General features: G+C 60.9%; 2 protein-coding genes across 8 annotated transcripts in view; one reads left to right on the top strand and one right to left on the bottom strand.

Annotated features, from left to right (window-relative positions):
• CCM2 (CCM2 scaffold protein) overlaps positions 1-660 on the top strand; it is a 56,943-nt gene extending 56,283 nt beyond the window's left edge. For all 7 annotated transcript variants that reach the window (XM_045166428.1, XM_045166427.1, XM_045166426.1 and 4 more), the window contains one exon: positions 146-660. In XM_045166428.1, the coding sequence (XP_045022363.1) occupies positions 146-426 (281 nt within the window). In that variant the 3' untranslated portion in view covers positions 427-660. The remainder of the gene's footprint in view (positions 1-145) is intronic.
• Positions 661-2,074: 1,414 nt separating this feature from the next.
• On the bottom strand, positions 2,075-14,701 carry NACAD (NAC alpha domain containing). The gene is made up of 8 exons (XM_006051287.3): positions 12,733-14,701; positions 3,650-10,627; positions 3,402-3,514; positions 3,246-3,320; positions 2,709-2,855; positions 2,482-2,631; positions 2,248-2,370; positions 2,075-2,156 (listed from the first exon to the last, which is right to left on the bottom strand). Exons 1-8 carry the CDS (start codon positions 12,797-12,799, stop codon positions 2,142-2,144), a joined length of 7,668 nt encoding a protein of 2,555 aa, XP_006051349.3. The 5' UTR covers positions 12,800-14,701; the 3' UTR covers positions 2,075-2,141.
• Positions 14,702-15,664: the final 963 nt, after the last annotated feature.

The raw sequence follows: 15,664 nt of genomic DNA, 5'->3' as shown, positions 1-15,664 counted from the left end.
CCAGTCCACAGCACCTGTCAGGACTGGGGCAGACACTTGGTGTGGGTGGGGTAGGTTTATCCAGGCCATGGGCCCCCTGGGACAGGCACATGTGTGCTTTCAGCAAGAGGCTTGGCTCAGGGTCAGGTGGGCCATGTGTCTGCAGGTCTGCGGCCTTTCATCCCTGAGAAAGACAGCCAGCACTTCGAGAACTTCTTGGAGACCATTGGGGTGAAGGATGGCCGTGGGATCATCACGGACAGCTTCGGCAGGTACCGCCGGGCCACAAGCTCCACCTCCACCTCCACCTCCAACGGGAACAGGGCGGCGGGCAGCTCTGACGACCAGTCCGTGCCCTCAGAGGGGGACGAGTGGGACCGCATGATCTCGGACATCAGCAATGACATCGAGGCGCTGGGCTGCAGCATGGATCAGGACTCGGCCTGATGGTGTCCGGGCCACTGCCAGTCGCCCTCCTGGGCCCCGGACATAGGTGGCTCTACTGTGAAGGAGGCACCCCCGTGCTGGGGCAGAAAGTCAAGCTGCACCCACCTGCATGCCACCCTGCCTCGGGAGGGGGTCCTGTCAGCCAGACCCTGGACAGCTGTCATTTTGCACACGACGTTTCTATTGAAACTCTCAGAGACCTTAAAAGAAGTTTACTGCAATGTGAATAATTTATCTCTGGTTGCCATTGTGTTTCTGCTCCAGTGGGATAAGAGCTGGGGACTCCACTCTGGCCTCTGTCTCAGACCCACATGCCCTGGCTGGGCACAATGGACTGAGCACTTGTGCCCGACACCTACAGGGAGGGCCTGATTTGGGTTTGTGGACACAGGGCAGGGAGCAGGTGTCTTGAGCACACGTGGACATGAGCACTGGGCTCTCGGAGGGGCTCGCTGTCCTCTAGCCCTTCACCCGAGCCCATGACCCCAGGCCACATTCACCGTCATGGTGGTTCACAGCAAACCTGCACACCACGCCTTTACCAGAAGTGCCATCCCCACCCTGAGAGCATGGCATCTTGGAGCCCAGGGTCCCTGGTCATCAGGGAGGCCAGTGGGGGCTAGTCAAACCCTGTGGCCTTGGTCCCCCCTGGGTGGGGCCCCTCCTGTGCCCTTGGGACATGGGGAGGTCATGGGGGTGACCTCAGGGCCATCTGCCTGGAGGCTGGGGCCTGGGCACTGCAGTGCAGGCGCGGGGAGGCCCAGCTCTGAGACTCCTTCCTCACCCCAAACATACTGCACCTCGAGGCTCCTGACTGCATATGCAAGAAGCCCCGGGCTCAGCAGGGTGGGTACTTGGGCCCCCGGGAGGGAGGGCAGAGATGTGGGCTCGCTGTCCAGCTCTGTGGGAACCAGGCAGGGGTCTGCAGTCCCCTAGGCTCCCTCCCTACTGACAAGGGGCAGGACTGGAGGAGAGATCTCAGACCTCATTCTGGCCCTGGCGGACCAGGTGCTGGTTGTGGGCCCGGGCTGGGCAGAGCTAAGGGAGACAGTTGGTAGATGCTGTCTCTAGGTGTGTGGAACAGCTAAAGATAGCAACGTGGGCCAGGGGCCATCCCTTCCATAGCCCACCCTGTGCTTGTGAACAGTGGTGACCTTGTGTCCCATGAGCCTTCTGTGACAGTCAGGAACTGCTCCTCTTCTCCAGGGGCTCCACCCACACGTGGTCCCGCACTCAGTGGTCTCCCTCTTTTGTCCTGGGACGTCACCCCCACCCTGCGGCTCCCTGGACTTTGTAGGAGAGAGAGGACAGGGAGAGGTGGTGACTCCTAGAGTTGGGCCACAGCAGGGGGCCAGGAACTTCAGGAGATTAAGTGCTGCTCACCTTAGCAGACACTACTTCCCGCAGCTCTTCCAGCTCGGGGGCCCCTGCATCTGGGGAGTTCCTTCCAGAAACTGTTATTCCCAGGCCCATGATTTGGGCCACAGCCAAGTGACTGGACTGCCCACAATCCCTGGGCAAGGTGGATTCCCTGGGACGTCAGGGAGGGACCACCACCCTCCTTAGGACCTGTGTGGCTTCAGGAAGTGTCTGCACACCTCCTGCAATCCGTTTAGCCAGAGCCTGCGCTGGAGGAGCAGAGAGGCGATGAAGGGACACCACTTTATTGAACAGCAGAGCTAGGGGGCAGGGGTGGAGCCGGGTCTGGTCAGCAACTACATTGTCAGCTCCTGTGAGAATTGTAGAAGGAGAGGGTCATGTTGGGGGACAGGCCCCGGCAGAGACAGTAGCAGGGCATTTGCGAAGGGGCCAGTCACTCACCATGATGGCGTTGACGATGTCACTCTGGTTGTCCCTCAGGGCCCGCACAGCCTTGGCCCTTGACACATTGGCCTGTGCCATCACCAGCTCGATGTCCCGCAGCTCCAGTCCTGCCTCATCCACCTGGAGCGGGATATGCAGGGAGGTGCTGGAGTGGCTCCCTCCCCCAGTGAGAGGCCCCCAGGCAAAGCTGCCCCCCTCCACAAGACTGAACCGTGGGCCCCTTGGCCTCACCTCCTCCTCGTCTTCCTCCTCCTCCTCCTCCTCGCACTCGGGTCTCACCCTCGGCCCAGGTGCTGACTCGGGCACCAGGGCGGAGGGCTCCGAGGGCACTTTGAACTTCTCAGCCGCAGCTCTGTGCACCTGCTGCGACAGGTCCTCAATCTGCAGTACAGAGGTCAGCTGTCAGCTGAGCCCACGCCCCAGACCCCCTCCCCACGCCCATGGCCAGCTGCTCAGACCTTGGCCTCGCCGAAGACCACGTAGGTGTCTGAGGCTGGGCTCTTAAAGACATCGGGTTTGGCAATGACAAAGAGGATGTTCTTGGACTTCTGGATGGTGATCCTGGTGACCCCCTGGATCTGTCGTAAGCCCAGCTTGGACATCGCCTGGAAGCACAACGGTCTCAGGCCTGGGCGTGGGCCCCAAAGTTCCCAGTCAGGGGTTGGGGGAGAGGAGCAAGTCCGGGGGAAACACCAGGGACACAAGGGTTCCACCACCCACCCTCTGTAGAGCCTCCCAGGTGGCTCCCCATGTGAGCAAATAGGACGTCGGACTCAGGCTGTGTCTGTTTCAACTGATAGCCCAGCCCCGGTTACTTCACCCAAGGCATCCAGTTACTCCCTTTATCCCAGGGCCCCCATCGATGGGATTCATAAGCTGTGGGATGGGAAAGGGTCCCCTTACGCTGCCAGCCCCACTCTTGGGGTGGTTGGGGTTGTCTGGCCAGCCTGGCCCCTCCTGGAGGGAGCAGAGTCCCAGCTGGGTGCCCAGCGCACCTTTCGGGCCTTCTTCTCACTGCGACTCTGCTTGGCTTTGGCGACTGTCTCCTCGCTCCCGCTGCCGGCTGGTGCCTGGAGAAGAAAGGGGGTCTGAGCACCCGAGGGCAGGGCACAGAGCCCTCCCCTGGGCTCACAACCTGGCTTTTCGGGCACCTGGGCTGGGCACTGTGCAGTCTGTGGTCCTGGGAGGTCCTGCTCCTCCAGCTCAGCTGATGACTCCCCGTGGCTGTCCGAGTGCTGGCCAGAGCCCAGAGCGCGGGGCGAGTCTGAGGAAGGGGAGTGTGAGGATGGCCTGCCCTTCTGGACAGGGGCACGGGGCGAGCAGCTCTGGCATCCCTGCCCAGCCCTCTGCCCCCTGGGTCCCTGGCTCAGGACAGTGTTGCCACCTGCATCCCACTCACCTTCCTCCAAACTGTCGCCATCATCCTGCTGCTCGGTGGCTGGGAGCCCTCGAGGGCCGGCTGGGCTCCGGGGCCCAGAGCCAGGAGGCACTTGGCGAGGGGGCGAGAGCCTCGAGGCTGGGTCTTTGGCATGGGTACCCCTCTTGGGGGCTGCCTTGGGGCTGAGGAGGGTGGGGTGGGGTGGGAGGCTGACCTGCCCAGCCCCAGGGGGGTTTGTGATCCCTGAGGAGGCAGCCACCGCCCGCTGGGCTCTTGGCCGAGGTGGTGGGTGGCTCGGAGAACCCAGGGGCTCTGCGCCCTCCACCAAGTCTTCCCGGGGGCCCCGGCAAGGGCAGGGGGAAGGCGATGCCAGGGGGGTTGGGACTGCCTCCATGACACCAGGAGCAGGGGGCTCAGGGCCCAGGATCCTGTCTTGGGGTACACTGGGCAGGCCCCCTCTGGGGCTTTCTGGAGGCTGCAGTGGGGAGGGGCCAAGGACTCCAAGTGCTGCCTGGGCCTGCTCTCCCTTGCCCGGGCCCAGCACAGGCTTTGGCTGCCTCAAGGGCAGTGGAGATGTTGGGGCAGGATCTTTGGCACAGTGCCCTCCCAGCTTGGGCAGAGCTCTTGAAGGAGACTCTGAGCAGGAGCCCAGCCCAGCCTCTGAGCCCACAGCCATGGGAAGCCTGTGCCCAAGAGTGGCCCTTCCCTCCTCCACTGGGCTTGGGGGCCCCAACTGGCCAACCTCCAGGCTGGCAGTAGGACACACCCCTGGGCCATGAACCACTGGCTTTAGGGCCTCACGCCCCTGGTGCTCAGCCCCCAGAGCCTCCTTTGGGGGTGAGCTGGACTCAGCTCCATCACCCCCATGTGCACAGATATCATGACAGGCTTCCTGCTCAGGTGCCAAAATGCCCTTGGCTACTTCCTCCCCACTGGAGTCAGGCTTTGGGGGACCTTGGGCGGCTGTGAAAGGCTCAGGTGTGTCTGGGATCTCTGTGGCAGGCTTGGAGGGGCCTGCATCTCCCTCCAAGGGTGTCCGAGCATCTGCAGGTAGGTCTGGGCCACCCAGATATATCTGATCCAAGGCCAGAGAGTCTGATCCTCCAGTGTGGTCTGGGTCTCTTTCCTCAGGCGCTGGCCTCAGTCCCAGGGTCTTTCTTCCTTTCCTATGGCCTGCAGTGGCTGTGGGCTCTGTCTCTTGGGTACAGCCTGTGTCAGTCATCAGGGCTTGAAGGCTGCCACTGGTGGCAGATACTTGACTGGAGGGGAGACCTGCATCCTGCAGGGGCGGGAAGGCTATCAGCTCCTCCTCTTCTGAGTGGGGCTCCAGGCTGGTCTCGGAGGCTGATCCCTGGACCAAGGGGAGACCTGCATCTTGCAGGGGTGGGGAGGCTGTCAGCTCCTCTTCTGAGTGGGGCTCTGGGCTGGTCTCGGAGGCAGATCCCTGGACCAAGGGGAGACCTGCATCCTGCAGGGGTGGGGAGGCTGTCAGCTCCTCTTCTGAGTGGGGCTCTGGGCTGGTCTCGGAGGCTGATCCCTGGACCAAGGGGAGACCTGCAACCTGCAGCGGTGGTGAGGCTGTGAGATCTTCTGACTGGGGCTCAGGGCTGGCCTCAGAGGCAGATCCCTGGACCAAGGGGAGACCTGCGTCCTGCAGAGTTGGCAATGCTATCAGCTCCTCTTCTGATTGGGGCTCTGAGCTGGCCTCGGAGGCTGATCCCTGGACGAAGGGAAGACTTGCGTCCTGCAGGGGTGGAGAGGCTGTCAGGTCTTCTTCTGACTGGGGCTCCGGGCTGGCCCCGAAGGCTGATCCCTGGACCAAGGGGAGACCTGTGTCCTGCAGGGGTGGTGAGGCTGTGAGATCTTCTTCTGACTGGGATTCAGGGCTGGCCTCGGAGGCAGATCCCTGGACCAAGGGGAGACCTGCGTCCTGCAGATGTGAAGATGCTGTCAGCTCCTCTTCTGACTGGAGCTCTGAGCTGGCATCGGAGGCATATCCCTGGATCAAGGGGAGACCTGCAACCTGCAGGGGTGGGGAGGCTGTCACTTCTTCTGACTGGAGCTCAGGGCTGGCCTCGGAGGCAGATCCCTGGACCAAGGGGAGACCTGCATCCTGCAGGGGTGGGGAGGCTGTCAGCTCCTCTTCTGATTGGGGCTCTGAGCTTGCCTCAGAGGCAGATCCCTGGACCAAGGGGAGACCTGCGTCCTGCAGAGTTGGGGAGGCTGTCAGCTCCTCTTCTTCTGACTGGGGCTCTGAGCTGGCCTCGGAGGCAGATCCCTGGACCAAGGGGAGACCTGCATCCTGCAGGGGTGGGGAGGCTGTCAGCTCCTCTTCTGATTGGGGCTCTGAGCTGGCCTCAGAGGCAGATCCCTGGACCAAGGGGAGACCTGCGTCCTGCAGAGTTGGGGAGGCTGTCAGCTCCTCTTCTTCTGACTGGGGCTCTGAGCTGGCCTCAGATGCAGATCCCTGGACCAAGGGGAGACCTGCATCCTGCAGGGGTGGGGAAGCTGTCAGCTCCTCTTCTGATTGGGGCTCTGAGCTGGCCTCAGAGGCAGATCCCTGGACCAAGGGGAGACCTGCGTCCTGCAGAGTTGGGGAGGCTGTCAGCTCCTCTTCTTCTGACTGGGGCTCTGAGCTGGCCTCGGAGGCAGATCCCTGGACCAAGGGGAGACCTGCGTCCTGCAGGGGTGGGGAGGCTGTCAGCTCCTCTTCTTCTGACTGGGGCTCTGAGCTGGCCTCGGAGGCAGATCCCTGGACCAAGGGGAGACCTGCATCCTGCAGGGGTGGGGAGGCTGTCAGCTCCTCTTCTGAGTGGGGCTCTGAGCTGGCCTCAGATGCAGATCCCTGGACCAAGGGGAGACCTGCATCCTGCAGGGGTGGGGAGGCTGTCAGCTCCTCTTCTGAGTGAGGCTCCGGGCTGGCCTCAGAAACAGATCCCTGGGCCAAGGGGAGACCTGCGTCCTGCAGAGTTGGGGAGGCTGTCAGCTCCTCTTCTTCTGACTGGGGCTCTGAGCTGGCCTCAGATGCAGATCCCTGGACCAAGGGGAGACCTGCATCCTGCAGGGGTGGGGAGGCTGTCAGCTCCTCTTCTGAGTGGGGCTCTGAGCTGGCCTCAGATGCAGATCCCTGGACCAAGGGGAGACCTGCATCCTGCAGGGGTGGGGAGGCTGTCAGCTCCTCTTCTGAGTGAGGCTCCGGGCTGGCCTCAGAAACAGATCCCTGGGCCAAGGGGAGACCTGCGTCCTGCAGAGTTGGGGAGGCTGTCAGCTCCTCTTCTTCTGACTGGGGCTCTGAGCTGGCCTCAGATGCAGATCCCTGGACCAAGGGGAGACCTGCATCCTGCAGGGGTGGGGAGGCTGTCAGGTCTTCTTCTGACTGGGGCTCAGGGTTGACCTCAGATGCAGATCCCTGGACCAAGGGGAGACCTGTATCCTGCAGGGGTGGGGAGGCTTTTAGCTCCTCTTCTGACTGGGGCTCAAGGCTGGCCTCGGAAACAGATCCCTGGACCAAGGGGAGACCTGTGTCCTGCAGATGCGAAGATGCTGTCAGCTCCTCTTCTTCTGACTGGGGCTCTGAGCTGGCATCGGAGGCAGATCCCTGGACCAAGGGGAGACCTGTGTCCTGCAGGGGTGGGGATGCTGTCACTTCTTCTGACTGGAGCTCAGGGCTGGCCTCGGAGGCAGATCCATGGACCAAGGGGAGACCTGTGTCCTGCAGGGGTGGGGAGGCTGTCAGCTCTACTTCTTCTGACTGGGGCTCAGGGCTGGCCTTGGAGGCAGATTCCTGGACCAAGTGGAGACCTGTGTCCTGCAGGGGTGAGGATGCTGTCACTTCTTCTTCTGACTGGAGCTCAGGGCTGGCCTTGGAGGCAGATCCCTGGACCAAGTGGAGACCTGTGTCCTGCAGGGGTAAGGATGCTGTCAGCTCCTCTTCTTCTGACTGGGGCTCAGGGCTGGCCTCAGAGGCAGATCCATGGACCAAGGGAAGTCCTGCATCCTGCAGGGGCGGGGATGCTTTCAGATCTGACTGGTGGTCAGGGCTGGCCTCAGAAGCAGATCCTTGGACAAAGAAGAGAACTGCATCCTGCAGGGGTGGGGAGGCTGTGAGATCTTCTTCTTCTGATTGGGGCTCAGGGATGACCTCAGAGACAGATCCCTGGACCAAGCGGAGACCAGCATCCTGCAGGTGTAAGGATGCTCTTAGATCTTCTGACTGGGGCTCAGGGCTGGCCTCGGAAGCAGATCCCCGGACCAAGGGGAGACCTGCATTCTGCAGGGGTGAGGATACTGTTATATCTTCTTCTTCTGACTGGGGCTCAGGGCTGGCCTCAGAGACAGATCCCTGGACCAAGGGGAGACCTGTGTCCTGCAGGGGTGCGGAGGCTGTCAGGTCCTCGTCTGAGTGGGGCTCAGGGCTGGCATCGGAGGCAGATCCCTGGACCAAGTGGAGACCTGCATCCTGCAAAGGTGAGGATGCTGTTAGATCTTCTTCTGACTGGGGCTCCGGGCTGGCCTCAGAGGCAGATCCCTGGACCAAGGGGAGACCTTCATCCTTCAGGGGTAAGGATGCTGTCAGATCTTCTTCTTCTGACTGGGGCTCAGGGCTGGCCTCAGATGCAGATCCCTGGACCAAGGGGAGACCTGCATCCTGCAGGGGTGAGGATGCTGCTAGATCTTCTTCTGACTGGGGCTCAGGGCTGACCTCAGATGCAGATTCCTGGACCAAGGGGAGACCTGCATCCTGAGGGGTTGAGGATGCTGTCAGATCTTCTTCTGACTGGGGCTCCAGGCTGGCCTCAGAGGGAGATACCTGGACCAAGGGGAGACTTTCATCTTTCAGGGGTAAGGATGCTGTTAGATCTTCTTCCGACTGGGGCTCAGGGCTGACCTCAGATGCAGATTCCTGGACCAAGGGGAGACCTGCATTCTGAGGGGTTGAGGATGCTGTCAGATCTTCTTCTTCTGACTGGGACTCCGGGCCAGCTTCAGAGGCAGATCCCTGGACCAAGGGGAGACCTGCATCCTGCAGGGTTGAGGATGCTGTCAGATTTTCTTCTTCTGACTGGAGCTCTGGGCTAGCTTCAGAAGCAGATCCCTGGACCAAGGGGAGACCTGCATCCTGCAGGGGTGAGGATGCTGCTAGATGATCTTCTTCTGATTGGGGCTCAGGGCTGGCCTTGGAGGCAGATCCCTGGACCAAGGGGAGACCTTCATCCTTCAGGGGTAAGGATGCTGTCAGATCTTCTTCTGACTGGGGCTCAGGGCTAGCTTCAGAGGCAGATCCCTGGACCAAGGGGAGCAGGTGTGAGGAGGCTGTCAGCTCCTCTTCTTCCAACTGGGGCTCAGGGCTGGTCTCGGAGGCAGATTCCTGGACCCAGGGGATACCTGCATCCTCCAAGGGTGGGAATGCTGCTGGATCCACTTCTGGCTGGGGTTCAGGGCTGGTTGCAGCGGCAAACCCCTGGCCTGTGTCTTTCTTCAGGGTTTGTAGAGAGTTGAGGTCTGCTTCTCCCTTCAAAATCCAGGGCTCTGGGCCTAACGTAGCAGTATCTCCCTCCTGCAGGGGCTGAGACATGATTGGGGCAACAGGTACTGGTCCCATGGTGGAGCCTGGCTCTTCTCCCTGGGCCTGAAGGCTCACCCCAGTGAGGTCCAGAGATTCCTGTGGAATGTGAGGGGCCATAGCAGAAGACACCTGGGCTGCAGCGGGACCCACCCTCATTATCTCGGAGATGGGTTCCTGACCCTTGGCAGCCTGGCCAGCCTCTCCCTTGGACACCCCAAGAATGAGCTCTGGGCCCCAGGAGGCAGCCTCCCCAGGGCTGTCCTGGAGCACTGTGGCGGGCTGTGCGTGGGGCTCTCCGCTGTACAGCCTCTCATCATCAGCCCCCGTGTAGGATGCCGAGTCAGGGTCAGAGGAGGCAGCCGAGGTGTCATCCCGGAAGGCGAAGGCCTCATCCACGCCCTCAGTGATGGACAGGTCAGACAGTGACTGCAGGGAGGATGCGAATGTGCTATCATCCTCGCCCTCCCCGGCTAGGTCCCCTCTGGGGAGGGGGACCTCCTGCTCCTCTTCTTGCTCCTCCTCCTCCACTTCCTCCTCCTCGTGGGGCAGGGGTGTCACCTCCACTGCCTCCACCTGGAAAATCAGGCTGCCCTGGAAGGGCAGGAGGTAAGCAGGGATCATCGGGTCGTTGGCCAAGAAGTCCAGCTCGAAGAAGTGGCCCTCCTGGCCCCAGGAAGAGCTGCTGTCTGCTGAGAGGCTGGACTCTGGGGACGAGCTGTCTGGGGTCCCGGCAGGGGGCAGCTCCCTCTCATCGACCACAGATCCAGATGGAGAGAAGCCCCAGCCGGAGGGCACATCCAGCCCTTCGGCCAGGGCCTGCAGGCTCAGGGAGCAGGATGGGGATGAGGCCCAGCTGTCCCCATCTGCCGTGATGTACGAGCCAGTGGGCGAGGCTGGCGGCGAATCCCCCAGCTCAGCCTGGGCATCCTGGGCGTCCCTGTGGGGCCCGGGGCCAGGGAGCAGGGTGGAGGCTGTCTTGGTGGGGGTGGAGGGAGGCGTGAAGTAGGAATCAGAGTCTGGGGCGGGGAAAGGCACAGGAGGGTCACCCTGAGAACAGAACTCGGGGGGTGGGTTCAGATTAGCATGCCCACCCTCCCAGTCCCTGAGCTCCGGCATGGTTGCCCTGGGCAATGGGGCTGCCTGGCATGTCTCCTCGCCCATGACAATCCGGGGCTCCAGGGAGGCTGGGAGAGGACCTTCAGTAGGCCGAACCTCAGCAGGCCCTGGACTGGGGCCGCCCTCTGCCTGGACTGCCCAGGCTGAGGGGGCGCGGCCCGGCCCTGCATCCCAGCTGGCTCCCTCAGGTGGGGGCCGGGCACCAGGCTTGCCGTGCAGGAACGTGAGAGCCAGGGCGCTGGGCCCAGATGTCAGGGCACAGTGCTCCAGTCGGTCCCCCTTTGGGGTGGTAGCCTCAGCTGCATCACAGGACAGATCTGTGGAGATAGAAGGGCGTGAGAAGGGCAGGCATCTTCCCTGAGAGGCAGCTCCCTGGCTGCAGCTGTCCCTCTCTCAGACAAGAATTGAGCACAGAAGTGGGGGCCCACGAGTGTGGGTGTCCGCTGAAAAGCGAGGTCAGGAGAAGGAAAGGGTATTGCTGTGCCCGAGGGATGATTTCCAAGAGTTCTTCCATGGCGAGCAGCTTGGGGTCTGGCTTTTCTCCAAGATGCTCGTTAAAGATGAGACCAGCTCCTGTCTCTTAGGACACTAACTTGCTGACTCCATGCACGTAATCTGTGCCGCCTCAGCTGGGCTTGCCAGGAAAGGTCTGCTCATGACCTCCTAGATCGGTGGGCCCCCAGGGAGCAGGAAGCCTGCTCTCCACTCAGCTCTGGAACATTCCAGATCTCACACTTGCTGTGAAGTGGGAGTCTTGCTTCTCTGCCTCATCTCTCTCCTTTCTTTGCTGCCTTCACCTGAGGACAACCTGTCAGGGTCTCACTGGGCTCTGCTGCCCCACCCCTGTTTCCAGAGTCGGCACACACAAGAGGGAAAGCAGGGGCCATGGTGTGCTGTCCTCAGGCAGGACCTCCCAGCTCACTGCTGGCTCGGTGATGGCCAATGGTAGAGCACACAGGGGCCCCGCCCTGCCCCATAAGCAGCTCTGAGGGGCTGTGGGCTCTTGGGACTCTGAGTGCATCCGACTGAGTTGCCAGCAGCAGCCACCCTCACAGAGCTGAGGTTCATTTGTGTGGGTCCCATGGCAGTGGATAGGGGCTGCCCAGCTCTGGCCATTTTCTCTGGAGGCTTCCATGTTCACCCATGACCACCCACAAGTACATCTCCTGTGCCTCAGCGTTCTGCCTGCAAAGTGGAGGTGAAGCTTAGGGCAGCCCCCTCCCCAGGCTCTGCCCATCTGCTGCAGCAGTGGCAGAACCCTGGGCCCTTGGGCCACACTGCTGGGGTGCTGGCGTGGCCAGAGGGTCCTGAGAAGGGGGTCCTTTGGGTCCACGGGAGTGTGATGAACACCTAAACCCTGGAGGTGGGTGTGGCTGGCGGGGCTGGGTGCTGGAGACCAGGCTCTTGGCATTGGCCTGGTAGGGTACCCCTGCGCACCCTCACTGGACTCCAGGACCCTGAGACAGGCTGAGGGTGGGGTTGGGCGCCAAGAGGACAGAGGAAGGGAAGCCAAAGGTCAAAGATTTTTGTGCCTCATTCAAGGTTGTTAAACAGTCCGAGCAGAGACAGTCCCAACCCACTTTACTGGACCCAGAGGGAGGCCAGGCCCCTGGGCCCAGTATGGGTGTCATCGCCAGGGGACTTCTCACCCACAGCAAGGTGCCCTTGGCCCTCCTGGAGCCACACATGGCTGACCTCCTGTCCAGTGGCCATCCTGGCTGGTCTTCCTGGGCCTAAGGCAGATCCCCTCCAATGCTTGCTCCCTAAGTCTCTCCAAGGATTTGGGCTTGCAGTACAGGGCTGATGCTCCTAAGGCCTTGCTCCCCCAGGGCCTCCCACCTTCCAGCCCTCGGGCTTCCCCAGGCTCCAGCTCCAGCCCTGTTCCTCCCTCCCAGCCAGAACCAGTCACCCGCCAGCCAGCCGCTTGGAGGCAGCTCTCAAGCATGGGGGGGTGGAGGCGGGTGGGGAGTTGGGAGGGCAGGCGCCCCTCGAATCTGCATCCCCAGTGTCTGGGGTGCAGGTGACAACCCATGTTGCAGGGGCCGTGAGGCCCATTGCACCCCCCTTCAGACAATGGGGCGCGGAGGGGGACGCCCGCCCACCGGAGCCGAGAAGCTCACGCCTTCAAGTCGCTTTTGGCTCCTGGAGGACATCTAATCCACCCCGCCCTTTCCTGCGGTCCTGAGTAGGGGCCACGGTTGGGCTACGTTGGGCTAGGACTGGGGACCAAGGAAGGGGACAGGGCGGGGATGGACAAGGGACGGGAACAGAAAGAGGGCGGGGAGGGGGTCGCGAAGAGAAAATGGGACGGAGCTGGTAGAGGGACAGGGTCGGAGAGGGAGGGGGTAGAGACGAGAAGGGACGAAGAGAGGGGTTGGCAGAGACACACGCAAGCGGGAGGGAGAGCGCGCCGCGGCCTCACCTGTGCGGGGTCCCGGCCCGCCCGCCTCCGGCAGCAGCAGCTCGGCGCGGGCAGCCTCCCCGGGCATGGCCTGGCCGTACGCCCGTCCTTCCGTCCCCTGTCTGTCCGTGAGTCCGTCCCGCGGAGCCTGCGCGGCCACCGCCCCTCGGCCGGGGGGTGAAAGGGGTCAGTGGGTGACGTCAGCGCCGCCCCGCCCGCCCAGCGCCCCGATTGAGCGAGTGAGCTTGCGCGGGCGCGCCAGGCACTGCGGTGTGCCGGGAGCGCAGGGGGTGGGACAGCCTCCCTCCCTCCCTCCCCATACCCCACCCCGACTGCACTCTTCTCCCGCGGTCCGCGGCCCCGCCTTTCCCGCAGCATCCCAGCCCTTGGGCCCCCTCCTCCCCTCCACTAACGGGAGAGGGGCTCAGGGCCAGTCGGAGGTATCACCCATTAGTCGGGTCGGGAAGAGGCAGAAGGTCGTCAGAATTCGGGGTGCGGGGCCGGGGAAGGTGTTGGGGATTCTGGGGGACCGGCGCTTTGGGGGTGGCGGCGCCACAGCCCCCCTGCTCGAACACCCGGCCCTGCCTGGGCAGGGGTCCTCATCCTAGCCCGGTGCCTCCATCCAAGAGGTGAGCTGGCGCCGCAGCTCTTCACTGATTGGTCGGTCCTCGCACGTCGGTCTCCGTGGCAACCGCCTCCTGGCTCTATGGCAACCAGAGCCGGCAGGCAGGAGCGCATCAGGGAAAGCAGCCCCAGCGGAGCCTCCGGTTGACTGGTCCCCGGGGTTCCCCGCAGCTCAGTGCTGTCCCATGCTTCAGCTCTTGGGCAATGGAAGGAAGATGGAGAAGCTTGCCTTCCTCCATTCTCAGCAGACGTCCCTGCCACACCCCCATGGTTGCAAACCCTCCCTGAGCTTTCCAGAGATGCGCGCTTGCTTCCACACAGGCCCTCCCGCACTCAGATTCACCGAGCATCCGCCCCGTGCCAGGCTCTGGGAGACAGTTGAACATTGTCACCATCCCAGAGCTAGACGGGGGCGGGGGTAGGCAATCAGAACGGCCATTGTTGTAGGGGAGGCTCCTCTATCCTCAATCTTCTGTTGGCTCTACCCCGGAGCCCATGGAGCCAGGGGCTGCCTGCTGGGCATCTCCCCAACACACCAGGCATCAGACCCATCATGTTCCAATCTAAGCCCTGCATCTTGCATCCCTCTCAGTCGCTGGAAATCTGTCCATCTATCCACTGATGGGGAGCTCCTCTTCTTTGTCCCTTTTCTCCACACCCATCTTCATCCTCACCTCCTAAGAGTTTCTAAGTTGCCTCCTCCAGGGAATTCCCTAGTGACCCAGTGATTAGGACTCAGTGCTTTCACTGCTGTGGCCCAGGTTCAATCCCTTGTGGGGGAACTAAGATCTCACAAGCTGTGTCATGGCCAACAACAACAAAACTTGCTTCTTCCTATGGCCTCTCTCTCATCGCCTTAGCTGAGTCCTTCGTAAGTCTTCACTGTTCTGCCAACCTCCACCACCTGGCCAACACCACTGACATTCCAGAAAACAGAAGGCTTTCATCAGTGCCTGAGTAGCTTCCTGTTTGGACAGGATGACACAAGTTTGTCTCTCTGCTCCTCCTATAAAGATGTGGTAAATTAGAGGCCACCAGAACTGAACTAAGACAAAAAGAGAAAGGTGAGCTGGGGAGGGACCCCAGGATTGGAGGAACAGCAGAGCAGCCTACTCAACAGAAGGGGACCCAAGCCTGGCATTTCCTGTCACCATCAGCTACTACATACTGGGAGGACCAGGCATTCACCCTCATATGAACTGGAGCCTGTGACAACTCTAGGGAGTGTGGCAGAACTGATACTGAAAATCAAGGGGAAGCTTCCTGATAAGGGGCCATTCCTCCCCACCTCATGCACCCCCTCTCCATCTCTTGCCTCCAACCCGAGTCTCTGGAGGGTGGGGGGCACTGGCAAAGGAAATTGCACCACAGCAGGTTTTCAGCCCAGCAAGCTGGGTTCCCCACCCCACCCCGACCCCCCACAAGGGCACAGGATGGTCCAGAGCAGGAAGTGCCTCATATCCATTCAAGAGCACCAGCAGAGAGCCCAGTGGCAGGAGACCAACACAGTGCTGTGAGTCATGAGAACCACAGGCCATGTAGCCCAGGACTGCAGCCTGAACCCAAACAGGCTGACTGCCTGCTAAAATTTGAACATGACAGCCTCTCTGGGGTATGTGTTTTTAAAAAAACCACCCATCATACCAGGAAAATCAGGGACGAACCCAACAATAAGGAAAATTACAATGAGAATAAGAAAAATGTTAAGAAACACAGAACTGAAGTGAATGAAAATAAAAACATTAAATTATGTGGTCTGCAGGTAGAAATGCTGAGAGGGATATTTATAGCACGTTGGAAGAGAGGAAAAGACTCAAATCAATCATCGAAGTTCCTACCTCAGGAAACTAGGAAAAGGACAAAATCAACTATACTCAGCAGTAAGAAGGAAATAGAGCCAAGAGCAGAAATCAATGAAACAGAAAACAGGAAAACAGCGGAAGAAATCAATGAAACAAAAAAAATAATAGTTCTTTGAGAAATCAGTAAAATTGCAAGATGGACAAAAATAGAGACGACACAAATGACCAGTATGCCACAGGGGCTATGATGGTTACTTTTATGTGTCAGCGTGGCTGGGCTTAGGGATGCCCAGATAGTGGATTAAATTCTGTTTCTGGGTGTGTGTGCAAGGGCATCTCTGGAGATGAGCATGACTCAGTAGACTGACTGAAGAGATTCAGTCTCACCAGTGTGGGGTGGATATCAACCAATCTGCTGCTGGGGGGAGGGTGGGTAGGGGCAGAGAAAAACAAAAAGGCTAAGTGTGAATTCACTCTCTTGAGCTGGGATATCCACCTCTGACCCTCGAACATGGGAGCTCCTGGTT

The sequence above is a fragment of the Bubalus bubalis genome, chromosome 8 (assembly GCF_019923935.1).
Source record: "Bubalus bubalis isolate 160015118507 breed Murrah chromosome 8, NDDB_SH_1, whole genome shotgun sequence".
Classification (NCBI taxonomy): domain Eukaryota; kingdom Metazoa; phylum Chordata; class Mammalia; order Artiodactyla; family Bovidae; genus Bubalus; species Bubalus bubalis.
The sequence above is the reverse complement of the archived record's forward strand: the minus strand, read 5'-3'. Positions and strand labels throughout refer to the sequence as shown.